This window comes from Emydura macquarii, unplaced genomic scaffold (genome assembly GCF_026122565.2).
Source record: "Emydura macquarii macquarii isolate MOO-44397 ecotype Brisbane River unplaced genomic scaffold, CSIRO-AGI_Emac_v2 contig_3530, whole genome shotgun sequence".
NCBI lineage: Eukaryota > Metazoa > Chordata > Testudines > Chelidae > Emydura > Emydura macquarii.
In genome coordinates, this window is record NW_027133667.1 from 8,002,350 (window position 1) to 8,015,976 (window position 13,627).

Consider the following 13,627-nt stretch of genomic DNA (forward strand, 5'->3'; position numbering starts at 1 on the left):
TAAATGCTTTGTAAAAAAAAATTCTGATCTCTACATACTAATCTTGGCTGACAACTAGGTTTGGATCTCAGGCTTGCCTTCTGACAAAGCACAGACAAGCCCAGCGCAACCAGGATGTTGTAATGGAGGCATTCTTTCAGAACCTCTTTCAGTTTAATTTTAGACGTGAGGAGAGTATAGATTGAATTAGTCTCTTCTCCTAGCAGGTTAGAAAGATTGGATGTTCATGCTGATGCTGTTGGCAATAGAAAACTGACACATCTATTATGCCATCCTCTGCTTGTTTGAACATCCTTCAGGGAAAAACAAAATTGCTTGTTTGCATTTTTCAGAAGGTTGCATTAGACAACCACTATGCTCATCTACCACAGGCTTCTATTGTCATTGTGCCCTACATATAGGAGGCACTTAAGAAAACAATATGGTTTGGGTTGTAGGACAGTTATCTTCCTTCCGGTTTGACTAGAATGGTATCTTTCCTTGCCTCTTACTAAAATAACCTAGAGGAGAGCAAGTTGACTGAAGTTCAGAGTGGGTAGGGCTGGTGGATTTAAAACATGCACCTGCTCCCTGTGTTGGAAGATGTCTACCCCTAGCATTGTCGTCTTTGGATCCTGAGTTCCTGTGGGCACCAGTAGCCACGTACTCTCTACCCACAGCTATTGAGATTCTTCTTGGGAACAGAATGCCAAATTATTATGCCTTGTTACCCTGAGATGGGATTATGGTAATGTGCTATACCAGGGGCTACCATTTACTTACTGGTCATCTTAAATAGTGTTACTCAGAGCTGTGTTCAAATATAACTAGTTTTTGACTTATTTCCATTTGCAGTTCAGTGTATTGACTTTAAATCTCCACATAGTTTGGGTTCTGGCTACATTGGGCACTGATCCAGCTCATGTCTGGAATGCTCAGGCTAACATGTGAGGGGGTTCTACTCTGAAGCTTAAGGAGCTGAAGGTGAATGGTGTTAGGCAGGAGGATCCTCTGCTGTGAAATTTGCCCCTCTTCACTAGGTCAACAGAGCTTGTATTAAGTTTCAGAAGCACAGCAGGCTATATTGAATGGCTGTAGTTTTCACAAATAGGAAGTTGATCTGTCAGTTGTCTTACAATTTCTTTCCATATGTCCAGAGGCTATAATCGTGCATAGTTGTACATAAAAAATAAAAGATCCCTAAGCATATACTGATACAAAGTAAGTGTACCTAGAGTTAATTGTGCTACAGAAGGCTAACTTTCTAGCTGGTAGTCTCATTCTTAATATAGTTAGGAGTATTAACTAATCTGATACTTTCGTTCATTCTAGGATGTTAATTACCAGCAGTGCTATAAACGAGGAGGAGTAAGTGGTGGTCCTCGAGCAAACTCAAGAGGTAAGGCTAACATGATGTCCCCAGCCATGTGCATAAAATGTTGAAATGCAATTCTGTTCTGAATAGGAATCCTAAAAGAGGCATAAGGTCACAAATATAACTTAGATCAAACTTCCGCTGCTCACAAGTATAAATCACTGAGTGAGCACTAACCTTTGTCTGGGCTCTCCAGTCTAGCAGTGTCCTCCCTGTCTAACAAATCACTGCAAGTACTAAAGATTGTTATTAGAACAGGTCAATAATTCTGACAGATCTAATGGTCTCCCATAGCCCCAAGTCTGCAGTGTGAACAGAAGTAGAAAAATCTTCAATAAGATGAATAGAAATATACATAGGGTGCCAATTTTGCATCATGTATCTGATACTAATCCTACCACTTATGTCTGTTGGCCAGCTAAATATATATAACCAATTGTACTATTTTAGCACCTATCTGAAGGTAAGCTCTCTGGCAAATACGGATCCCAAAAACTTGGGCAGGTTTACTTATATGGGAAATAGCTTACAATGTGAAGTTGTCGTCATATGCTGAATCTAAAATAACTTCTCTCCAGGTTGGAATATAAAATGATGAACAAATAGATTTTGAAACTTAATCTTACTGAACCTGAAAGCTATCTTTTTTTGGGTACTGATAGCATATTTATCAAAAAAAAATTACAGGTTAAAACATTATTGGGGGGAATAAGTCTGCTGTGTGTGCGAAAGAGCGGTGCTTTTATTGCTGGGTGTGGAATGAGTGAGGAAATTAGTTAAGATTTTTCTCTGCAGCCAAGTGTTTAAAAACAAACATTTTTGGTTTTGAAAGCTAGTTTTACAGTGTCAGCAACTTTAAGGATTTCATGATCAGATCATTAGTACTAAAGTTCTTCTGTTTTAGGTTACAGACAAGAAAATAGACAGGAAGAAAATTGTTCATCAGGTAGAACTCGAGGTAGAACTCGTGATAGAGAGTACTTCAGAAGAAGGGAATTGAGGAAAGCAGATGACAAAATAAAAGAAGCGGAGAGTCTAAAAACAATCTTGTAGCAGAGGACTGAGACAGATACTACTTCAGTTAGTGTTACCAATTAAGTTGATATAACTTTAGTTTTTCTATACTAAACAAACATTTTAAGGTCTCTGTAGGAAAAACAACTTACAGTGAACATTTGAGGTGACTTATGTCTTAAAAAAAAAACCCCACTAGTATTACGTTCATATCATGTTCTATCAGTGTACTTCATCTTAAGACTTTCTGGCATTTGAATTAACAGTTAATGTAGTTTTTACTTTTTTTGGTGGGGTGCAGAAAGTCACTTGAAAATGGTTCAATTTCATTCCTTATTTGTCTAGAGTAAGCCATCAGGACACAGTAGGACTGACTTCAGATTATCAGACTAAATTAACTTTCATACCTCCTCTTGAAATCTGAAAGGTTTGTTATTAAAACCTTAATTCTCTAACTAATCACCTTCAGGCCTTGAGCTAATCAGTAAAAATAAACATTCCCTACTCTGAGAATCTTCAACAGTTGGTGTACACAACTTTGGTGTTAAACCTACGTGGCAAATAGTTCAGCTAATGCTGAATTTATAGCTACTGCCATATATTTAGGGTATGGAGGAAGAAGAGCAAGCAAGGAACAGTCTTCTGTTGAGCAAGATGAGGAGATAGTTTTGACAGTGAATAAAGTTGTTTGTTTTCCACAAAGCTCCTTTGACTATTTATTGTAGTAATTGCAGTACACTTATTTGTAGAGTGAACCTGCATGCAAAAAAAAAAAACCCCATAAACTTTTTTCGGGTCTTAACCTTAAACCTGCACTTTAAGAATTATCCTTCTGTCCAATTTTAAGAATCATTTACCATTGCTAATGATCTTTAACAGCAGGATGGAGTGATTCTTCTCAGGTGAGCAGTCCAGAACGAGACAATGAAACCTTTAACAGTGGGGACTCTGGGCAGGGAGACTCCCGCAGCATGACCCCTGTTGATATGCCAGTGACGAGCCAAGCTGCCACCTTACTACCAGTGCACGTTTATCCCCTCCCGCAGCAGATGAGAGTTGCCTTTTCTGCTGCTAGAACATCTAACTTGGCTCCTGGAACTCTAGATCAGCCCATCGTGTTTGACCTTCTGCTGAATAACCTTGGAGAAACTTTTGATATTCAGCTTGGTAGGTTTAATTGTCCAGTGAATGGCACCTATGTCTTCATCTTCCACATGCTGAAGCTGGCTGTGAATGTTCCACTGTATGTAAACCTTATGAAGAATGAAGAAGTCCTAGTGTCCGCATATGCCAATGATGGGGCTCCAGACCATGAAACAGCTAGTAACCATGCTGTCCTACAGCTTTTTCAAGGGGATCAGATCTGGTTACGTCTGCATCGGGGCGCCATCTATGGAAGTAGCTGGAAATACTCTACCTTTTCAGGGTACCTCCTGTATCAAGACTGAAATCCAGTGTAATGTTTACAAAAAAGCTTCTCCAAACAAATTGGTGGAGGGGGGGAAACTAGCACTTAATACCGATTTCATAGAAATATGGTTCCATTCTCTGGGAAATGGTGGTCGGGGTTTGCAAGGTGAAATCCTGGATTGATTTACTGAATCAGCACTAATTTGGCACTTTATCAATTGTGATGTTGCCTTGCTAGTACAGCTGTGAATGTATATTGTTTGCACTTATCCTTTAACTGTATTAATGTCCAGCTTACTACACTACTGATATAATTGCCTCAAGTATGGGCTATTCACAATGCCTTGTTGTGCCTCAATTAAACAAGTTAATATGCATTTTAGTATTAATCTTGATAGTGTTTTTTTATTGCTACAACTCTGTCCAGAAATCTGGTCCACTAGCTTGTGGTGAGGTGTATATTGCATTTTTAATCATGAAAATTGGTCTTCACCCTCAATTTTAGGAAACTGGTTGAATTGTTGAATCTTTTAGATGGAAAAGACAATTAGCTCATTGCTTCTTCCCTCTGACAGTGCTGCATATTCTTCAGAGCTCTCTTTTCCAGTGCTAAATGAATCCAAGTAATGGCTTGCATGTTACTGTTGTTAACTTCTAGATCTTTCGTTAAGAAAGTGCTTCTGATTTCAGTCTGAATGTTTGATTTTTCTTACATTTCTTATTTTAGATGTTCCGGGTAATCTAGTTATCTCTGTACATTTTTCCTTGGATGGTCACTTCAACCTCTTTAGTCATCACATAGCCAGTTAATACACTTTATGGTCTTAATTTTAAAGCAATTCCTCCAGACCCCCTAATTTTTTCTGTATATTCCTTTCATTCTGATATTGCTGGTATTGAAACTAGTATTTTAAGTGCTGTACAGAGGGTGTAAAACTCTACTGTGGTGTACATAACCCAAGATCACACTTGATGAAGAAAGGCCAAACATGCTGTGAATTCAAACTGTTGACTGTCCCAAAGTCTCAATTTGGAAAAATTGCTTTGAAATCTTGCCAAATGGACCTTTTTTCAGTTTACACTTTCTATCCAAACTGCAAGGTATCTCTACATAGCTCAGGATTTCAATCACATTATTTAAATCTGCAAATCTCAAACTCCCTCTTTAGTAGTTTGCTTAAGTTAATTGGGTCTCACTTATGAACTGCTGCAGGGATAAAACTGCTCTTCAGTGTAATATTGCCACATCAAAGTTCTTCAACCAGTGTTCCATCTGTGGTGGCTGCTCATGTCAAGTCAATTGGAGTATTTAAGTACAGTTTTAAGGCCCTGGAATACAATACTTAAAGTACAATGTAAAATGTCATACATGGAACCACAGAATGTCTCAATTACTTAGTACAGTATTTCTCCAAAGAAGGGAGGAGGGTCATATGCAAAGATGTCAGATCATGAGACTTCAGTTAGAACAGCTTATTTCTAGTTCTAGCTAGTAGCCATGACTCAACTGAGGTAATTAGAACATGCATCTTGATGTGTATTTCTAAGTTCTACAGTTGATGAGCAAGGAAAGCAACTCAGTTGCCCTACTTTTTTATTGGCTCTGCAACAATAAAATGTAAGTTCAGTAAGCAACTAGAACACAGAATAGAACTGATCTAAAGGAAAATGTTGCCACTTCAGTCAGTCTTGATTACCTAATTTAGAGTACATTTGTACTCTATCAAACTACACAGCCTTAATCTGCTTATCATGTAATTCTGTCCAAACTCTGGGATTTCATGACCAGAAGGGATTAGGGTCTAACCTGTAGAACACGTGCCATATAACTTCCCTTAGACAATTGCTGTTCAAACTAGTGTGCCTTTTTAGAAATCTTGTCTTGACTTTAAAGTTGTCCAGTGATGGTAAATTGTTCCAGTGGTTAATTTACACCTTATTCTCAGCTGAATTTGTCTAGTTTCATCTTCAATCTAGCAGACAAGATCTAATGTCTGGAAGAGCCCATTATCAAATATTTGTTCCCTGTGTAGCTACTTTCAGACTGATCTTCATCCCTTAACCTTCACTCAAGTTAAACCAAGTTGTCTGGCAAGCTTTCTATAAAGATGCTGCATGTCCATTGTTCTCTTATCCCCTAAGAGTATAGATTTTTCTCAATCATTCAATTGTACTACGGTTAGTTACCAAATATTACTTTTTGGAAACTTATATTTGCTGCTTGTAATCCTCTGACTTCTCCCCACTTTTCTATGGCTCTTCAAAAATTGCCCATAGTTCAGTGAATTTCCTAATTTCCCTAACCTTGGTATGCCAATTATCTAAAACTGCTTTGTGAATACCCGTTTGTTAGTTGGTTAGTGAGTTAGAGATGATAGTCCCATTGAGGATGTTCACTCAGCAACAGGGAATGCCCTGGTCTCTAGGCTTCAAACTCTCATTTCTGATGCTTTGGAGCTGGGGTCGGGACCCAATTTCAACAATCTCAGCACACAGGGATTCTGGACGCAGGAGAATCACTCTGTCCACATAAATGTCAGGAAGCTTAGGGTGATACTCTTGGCTTGTCAGGTGTTCCTGCCTTACCTGGCTGGCAAGGTAGTCAAAATTGATGGCCAGTACCACCATGTTTTACATCAACAAGCAAGCAGGTGCTCAGTCATAGCCTCTTGGCACAGGGGTGATCTGCTTATGAGACTTCAGCATGCAGAATGCCATCCACATTGTAGCTTCACATCTCTTGGGCACCAGGAATGCGCTAGGGGACCTACTCAGCTGGGCCTTTGTCTTGTCATGAGTGGTCATGCCACACAGGTTTTCAGCATGATTTTCCGAAGGTGGAAACTTACCTAAGTGGAACTGTTCAGGTCCAGACAGAACAGAAAGTGCCACAAGTTTTGTTTCAACCACAGACTTGCCAGAGGCTCTGTCTAATGCCTTCCTGCTCTCCTGGGCAGGGATACTATTGTATGCCTTCCCGCCAGTATCACTGGTCTACAGGGTCCTGTTGAAGATCAAGCAGGACAGGGCAAATTGGATACTGATGCCTTGGTATGGCTGCAATGGCACTAGTGTGGCATCCAGCTGGAACTCCCAGCAGCAACCCTCCTGGAACTGCTGTTTTGGCCATACCTGCTCTCCTAGCACCACAGTAATCTGTTGCATCTGGACTTAGCCATGCTGTCAGGTGCAGGGCTGCTGCTGCATGCAGAGGAGCAGGCGTGCCCATCTAAGACATCTACAGAGCTGCCACATGGTCTTCAGTTCATACTTTTTTTGCATCCTCTTACACTATCATCCAGCAGGCTTGCGATGATGCCAGCTTCAGTAAAGCAGTGTTGCAGGCAGCACATCCATGAACTCCAAGCCCACCTCCAGGGCTACTGCTGCAACTCAACCATTCTTCTAGATCTGGCTACTCCTTCCCTTTCATTGGGAAATCATCATCACATTTTGGGGGTCATGGAACACACCAGTGGATGGGGGGGGGCCTAGAGATTGTAACTGGCTTTATAATTTCCATACTACACCTATCCCCCCCCAATGTACTGTCACTTCTCAGGGGCCCCTCCTGTGAGGTTTCTCAACTAGGAAGTGGACTCATTCCTTTATATTTGAGTACAGATGTGCCTCTAGCTTATAAAAGGAAACATTTTATATTCCAAGTATTTCCTTATACCCCAAAAAGAAGGGAAGTTGGAGTATTCTGAGGTCCAGGCTAGATTTCAACAGTCATTCACAATTTGAGATTGAGGGTGGTTACATTAGTCTCAATAATAGTCATTAGATCTAAGAGTTTGGCAGTCCAGTTTGCAGCCATCACTCTGCAGGATGCTTATTTCCACATCGATCTTTCATTCAAGAAATTCCTCCAGTACAAAGTTCTGCCCACTTACCCAGCTACAGCACAAAGGTATTAACAAAACACGTGGTCACATCTTTGAGATAACAGGGATCAATCACAGTATATCCATATCTGGATGACTGGCTTGTCAGGGCAAAATCTCAGGGAAGTTCAGAACACTCTCCACACTGTTCTCTAGCCAAAGCTCTTTGACTAAAGAGTCCATTGCGATAACTACCCAATAGCTAGTTTATAAAAGCAATATGTGTATTTTGTTCATGCAAATCTCTTTACTTCAGCTGGTTTCATAAATGAGTTAAGGTTCTGCCTTAAATTACTAGGTCCCATGGCCTATTGTAGCTTCATGCCACTGCATCTACATTCCCTGCAAGCCTGTTTGAGGATTATTTAGGCCCTAAACTAATACAGTTTAGACATGATCCTAACAATTCTGCAGAAGGGTGTCTCCTCTGAACTGGTGAAGAAGCGAGGTGCATTACGTGTAGAAATCCCCCTTCTCTCCACCCCTCCCACCAAGAACTACTGTGCAGCACTGGTGGGCTGGGAGCTCATTTTTTGTCACCTAGCACAAGGTAAATGGATTACACAGCCGTGCTTGGGAACTTAGGGCAGTTTGTAATGCATGCATTCAGTTTCTACACATGATTCAAGGCTAAACTACCGCGCTTATGACACCCATTGGCTATGTTTTTTACATAAACAGACAAGAAGCAAGATCCTCTCTTCTGTGCAGGAACGTGGTACAGCTCTAGAATTAATTGCTCTAAGCATGATGTTTTATGCACCAATCTGCCAGCTCGCTAGAACTCATTTAGCACACAACCTAAGCAGCTAGTACTTGAGAGATCAGAAAAGGGAGATTCATTAGTTCAGTGGTTCAATCCATCTTCCACATGTGGGAATGTCCAGCACTGAAGGGGTTTGCTACACCAGAATAAAGTCAATCTTTTTTCTGATCCAAAAGAGGATAAGCCAGGGTTCCTTGTAGAAGAGTTCCTTGCTCTGTGGTCATGAACACAGGTCTTGGTCTTTCTACCAATTCCTTTTGTGCCTGAGTGGTAAGAAAGATCAAACAAGATGAAGCAAAGATGATCCTTGTAGCTCTAGCATAGCCAAAGCAATTTTGTTTTCCAGAGCTTGTATGCCTGTCTGCCCATCCTCAGATTCCCTTGCCTCTAATACTGGTCTACTTGCAGAACAAGGGAGAACTCCATCACCCTGATCAGTGTGCTTTTCCTCTGACCTTTTTTTTGGTGGATATCCGTTTAGAAAGTACTCATCAGAGATGCAAGATATCCTACTCAACAGCAGGAAGGCTTTCACTAGTGGAGAAAATTCCTGTCTTGGTGTTCACATTGTGAACTTACACCTTCATGAGTCAGTTTGGTGAGAGGAGATGACATACAGATATTAGAGCTCTGGCCTTTCACTCAGCTCTCTGAGGGGCCACCTTGCTGCAATTAGTGCTTTCTGGTTGGAAAAAATGGAGGCTTTCATGATAGACCCCCCCTTAGTCTTGTATCTGGACAAGATATCTATTAAATCACATTCAAAACTTTGACCCAAAGTTGTCTGTGTTTCATTAAACCAGGATAGTCATTTGCCATTTGTCTTCTAAAACATACACTAATTATAATGATGCTAGATAACGTACACTGGTCGAAGGACCCTCATCCTTTATCTTCAAAGAATGAAGCCTTTCTTTCATTCTCTCAGTGAAGGAAATGTACTCCTATGTCCACGCAAACACTATTGAAATGGGTTTCAGGATGTATTAAATCATATGATGATTGATGGAAGTAGTTCCACCAACTAATGTTAGGGCTTATTCAGCGGAGGCTCAGGCAACCTTGGTGGTGTCACTGAGAAACGTCCTCATAATTGACATCTGTACAGCTGTCGTGGCATTCCACGCACCTTTTCTTCTGATATGCACTGAGGGGCTTCTAGAGCAGATGCCTCTGGTAGAATAGTTTTTCAGTCTCTGGTACGTAGGACTATGAGCACCCATCACTATACTTGAATCGCTGCATGGGAGTCTTGTATGGACAATCGTTCAAAGAAAAAGTATACACCTATACAGTAATTGGAGTTCTTCAAGATGTTCATATGTGTATTCCACAACTTGTCCTCCTTCCCCTTTGCTTTGAAGCCCCATTTCGCGTCCCATTACACTATCACTTAGCAGGACCGGGATGATGCCAGCTTCGGTAGAGCAGTATTACATATGCCGCTTCCTTAAATTCCGAGCCCACCTACTGATTGTGAGTCCCCTAGCATGGAATACACATGAGCAAGCACTTGAAGAAAAGACAGTTTACTTACATTTTTAACTGTTATTCTGTGAGATGTGTTGCTCATATTCATTCCATGGCCCAACACCCGTCCCCACCATCGGAGTTGATGGCAAGAAGGAACTGAGGGGGTGTAGGGACAGCAGCACCTCATGTACTGTGGCTCTGGAGCCAGTCTACAGCTACCACTAAGGCAAGAAAGTCTCAGAGAGCCCTGCATACACCTTGCATGGACGGGACGTGAGCAACACATCTTGAAGAACAACAGTTACGAAAGGTCAGTAACTGTCTTTTTCTGAAAGGCAGAGACAGAAGTAGATAAAGTTCTGAATTCCAGGACACAGAAAAAGTTGCTTTCTTCCTCCCATCCTGGGAAGGGCCAGGGCCTGCTGAGCAACCTATGAAGTCCAAAGCCCTTTTAGGGCACTACATCAAGTAGGCTACTGGACTGAAAGCATAGTGGATTGATTTAAATCCAAGTGGAAAGATCAGATTATAATCAGCTTTTCCACTATTACTTCAATTATACACTAAAGAAAGGTGCATTGGTTGATATAACTAAATTGTATCTGTACACTAGATGTGGTACATCTTTGCTGGGTAGGAGGGCACACATATATATTTCGGCAATTACCTATCTTAATATTTTCAGATGCTTATTAATTGTACATTTTGAGTATGTAAGAAAATGGTGAATGATATATTGCTTTTTGCTCATGTCGTGTCAAGTTGCAGTGGAATGGTAACTGGAATATGATTAAACACACCACAGTATATACAATTTATTTTTATTACAGAAAACCTTAAATATTTTCAGTACATAAACTTTTCTTATCAAAACATGTTTCACGTGTACAACTAAATGATTTGTTAAACAGAGGGATGAGCTGTAGACAGTGAAGTAGAGCTGGAATAATCAGTTTGCCTGGGAAAATTTTCAAATATGCTTAAGTGAAAGTGACTAGAGCTGCCTTGGGTTAGCTGACTCCCTTGTTCTTTATAAATACATCAGAGGGATACATATCAGGCACGGAGAGGAGTTATTTAAGTTCAGCACCAATGTGGACACACAAACTAATGGATACAAACTGGCCATCAACAAGTTTAGGCTTGAAATTAGGCGAAGGTTTCTAACCACCCGAGGAGTGAAGCTCTGGAACAGGCTTCCAAGGGGAGCAGTGGGGGCAAAAACCTAACTGGCTTCAAGACTGAGCTTGATAAATTTATGGAGGGGATGGTATGATGAGACTGCCTACAAGGGGATATAACTGAGCTGTGACACTAGATCGGTGTGATATTCCTCAAGGTGCAACCTCAACTGCTCGCTCTCCTTAGCTCTCCAGCCTGGGATGCCTTTTACACTGTTTTACTGTCAGAACAGCACCCTGCTCTGCTTATTCAGAGCCACGAGCATGTAAAGTCACTCCTACCAGAGTACACAAATGCTCTCCCCGCCATCCATCAATAGATACAGGGTGACACCCACATAACCTTCAGTCCCAGTCTTGCCCTCTAGACATGTGCATCTTGTACTGTTCAGTAGTCCACTGGACTGTACAAACTTGTAATTAGTTTGTCATTCCAACAGTGGGTAATGAATTTGCATCAGCCTTGTTGTCTCAAATGGAGGTTTCCCAAACACTTCAATCAACTATACTAGCTTAGATAAAACAGTAACACATGTTTATTAACTAGAGAAAGATAGATTGTAAGTGATGTACAAGTGATAAGGCATAAAAAAGTCAGGGGGGTTAGAAAAGAAATAAAAAGATAAACACACAAGCTAATTCCTAAACTTTACCAAGGCTAATACATTTAAAAGCAAAAATGTTTCTTTCACCCAAAAACTTTCAGCCTTTACTGGCTGGAAAACCTCCAGGCCAGCAGCATTCCACCCACCCACTCCGCTCTTTCAAGTGATCTTGCTGCTATGAGTAGAGAAGATGAGTTCACTATCTCTTATTTTATATCCTCCTCCTCTCTTTGAGGATTACGCACTCCCCCCCACCCCCCCGGGACTGTAGACAAAACAGTCTCCTGTGTACATGAGATTCGAAACGTCTTTCAGGAGAATTGTAAATTTCTTTATTTACAGTCTCCCTTCTGGTGAATGGTTGCTTCAGCAGTTAATAAACTATTAACCTTGTGGTCGGTCCTTTGTCTCAGAGGAGCGAGGCTGTGGGCATTCCCCAGAATTACAACTTATTTCAGTAACAAATATATAGTAAAATCTCATAGCTCCATATACAATGTTAATACACATAACAGGACGATGTTCAGTAGATCATGAGTTTTCAAATGATATCTCACAAGGCGTACTTTGTACACAATATAGCACAACCATATAAAAGTGGTGAACATGGGACACAGGATGCCTGATGGGCTATGGGGGGCGGGTAGAGTCATAAATATTCATAATATGAGAACTGAACCAAGAAGAACTCAAGTAGAGAGAAGCTATAAAGTAGGAGTAGGAACTACCCAGGTAGACTCAGTGGATGATCTGGATGAGATACATAATGATGTCTTTTAAATTCACTGTCTTAGTAGCAGCATTCTTTCATTCTGCCGGTACTTCTTTAAGTCCTGTTGTCTGTAGGTCCTAGTGTGTGATATGGCCATTCTCTATAAAGAGTGCAAACCAAGAACTCTCCTTTTTCATAACTGTTGAGATCCCCTGAGACCCTCTTTCTCAAAACTCAGTTGGATTCCACAATTCTTTGCTCAAGTACCTTTATTTAGCATACAGCCACATTATGCCCAAGCTGCCTAAACTCCAGCCCCTGTGCTTGATGAATCCAAAGTCCCACAGCAAAACTTTTCCTTATATACATCATTACTAACACCTGCATTCCTGACTACATGTTGCACCACACACTAATGGTTTAGGAGCCAATCCCCGTATGGCATGCTTTGTCCATGTGTATTCATGTATAACCTGATCTCTGCATTCTAGGTTTATCTTCTCCATTGTCCCTAGTAGCAGCATGTTCCTGCTTATCTTAGCTAGACTGACTTCAATCTAATGCTTGTTACACCCTTATTTACAACTTAGTCTTCCATTCACCTTCTCAGTCATACCTACTGAGAAATGAAGTCTTGTTTATATCAAGTTAGGCCTATGGTAAGTTGATGCTGTGGAGTCTATTTTGGTATATTAGGCAGCCCAGATTTGCAACAGAAGGACACTTCTTTTCGTACAGTGGAACTACCCTCAGACTCCATCTCCTGCTGTTTAGTTGATGCAGGGGCATAAATAGGCCCCAAGACCCAGTAAAAGAAAGCAGCGCATTGAGACCTCAACAAGTGCTCTAAGAAAGAAGCAGAAGGGAAACCATAATGAAACCATGCCCTGGTCATTCTAGCTAGTAAGCCAAACAGATTGCAGTTTCACAGCAGGAGCAAAAGAGCAAGGGTGATAGTCGTGGCTATGTAAGAAAGGATGTTTTCCAGTGGGGGTATGCCAGCAAACTTCTTAAGACTGCTGGACTACAGCAAGAGGTGGGAGTAGTGAATCATGGTTTGGCAAAACTAAGGCCCTTGTACGTGGATAGAGATGTAGCTTTCCTTTTCACTAAAACTAAAAGCCATAGCTGCCAAATTGATAACATTTCCCAAGAGAGAATATAATGAAGCAGTAAAATGAAATCATCCCTGAAATGGAAACTTTAGAACTATGTAAAACAGGTG

The 13,627-nt window shown here is 40.9% G+C and overlaps 1 protein-coding gene across 1 annotated transcript in view; it reads left to right on the forward strand.

Moving 5' to 3' along the window:
• CAPRIN2 (caprin family member 2) overlaps nucleotides 1–4,160 on the forward strand; it is a 56,198-nt gene extending 52,038 nt beyond the window's left edge. The window contains exons 22-23 of the mRNA XM_067536329.1: nucleotides 1,312–1,378; nucleotides 3,248–4,160. Of these exons, the coding sequence (XP_067392430.1) occupies nucleotides 1,312–1,378; nucleotides 3,248–3,816 (636 nt within the window). The 3' untranslated portion in view covers nucleotides 3,817–4,160. The remainder of the gene's footprint in view (nucleotides 1–1,311; nucleotides 1,379–3,247) is intronic.
• The last annotated feature ends 9,467 nt before the right edge of the window (nucleotides 4,161–13,627 follow it).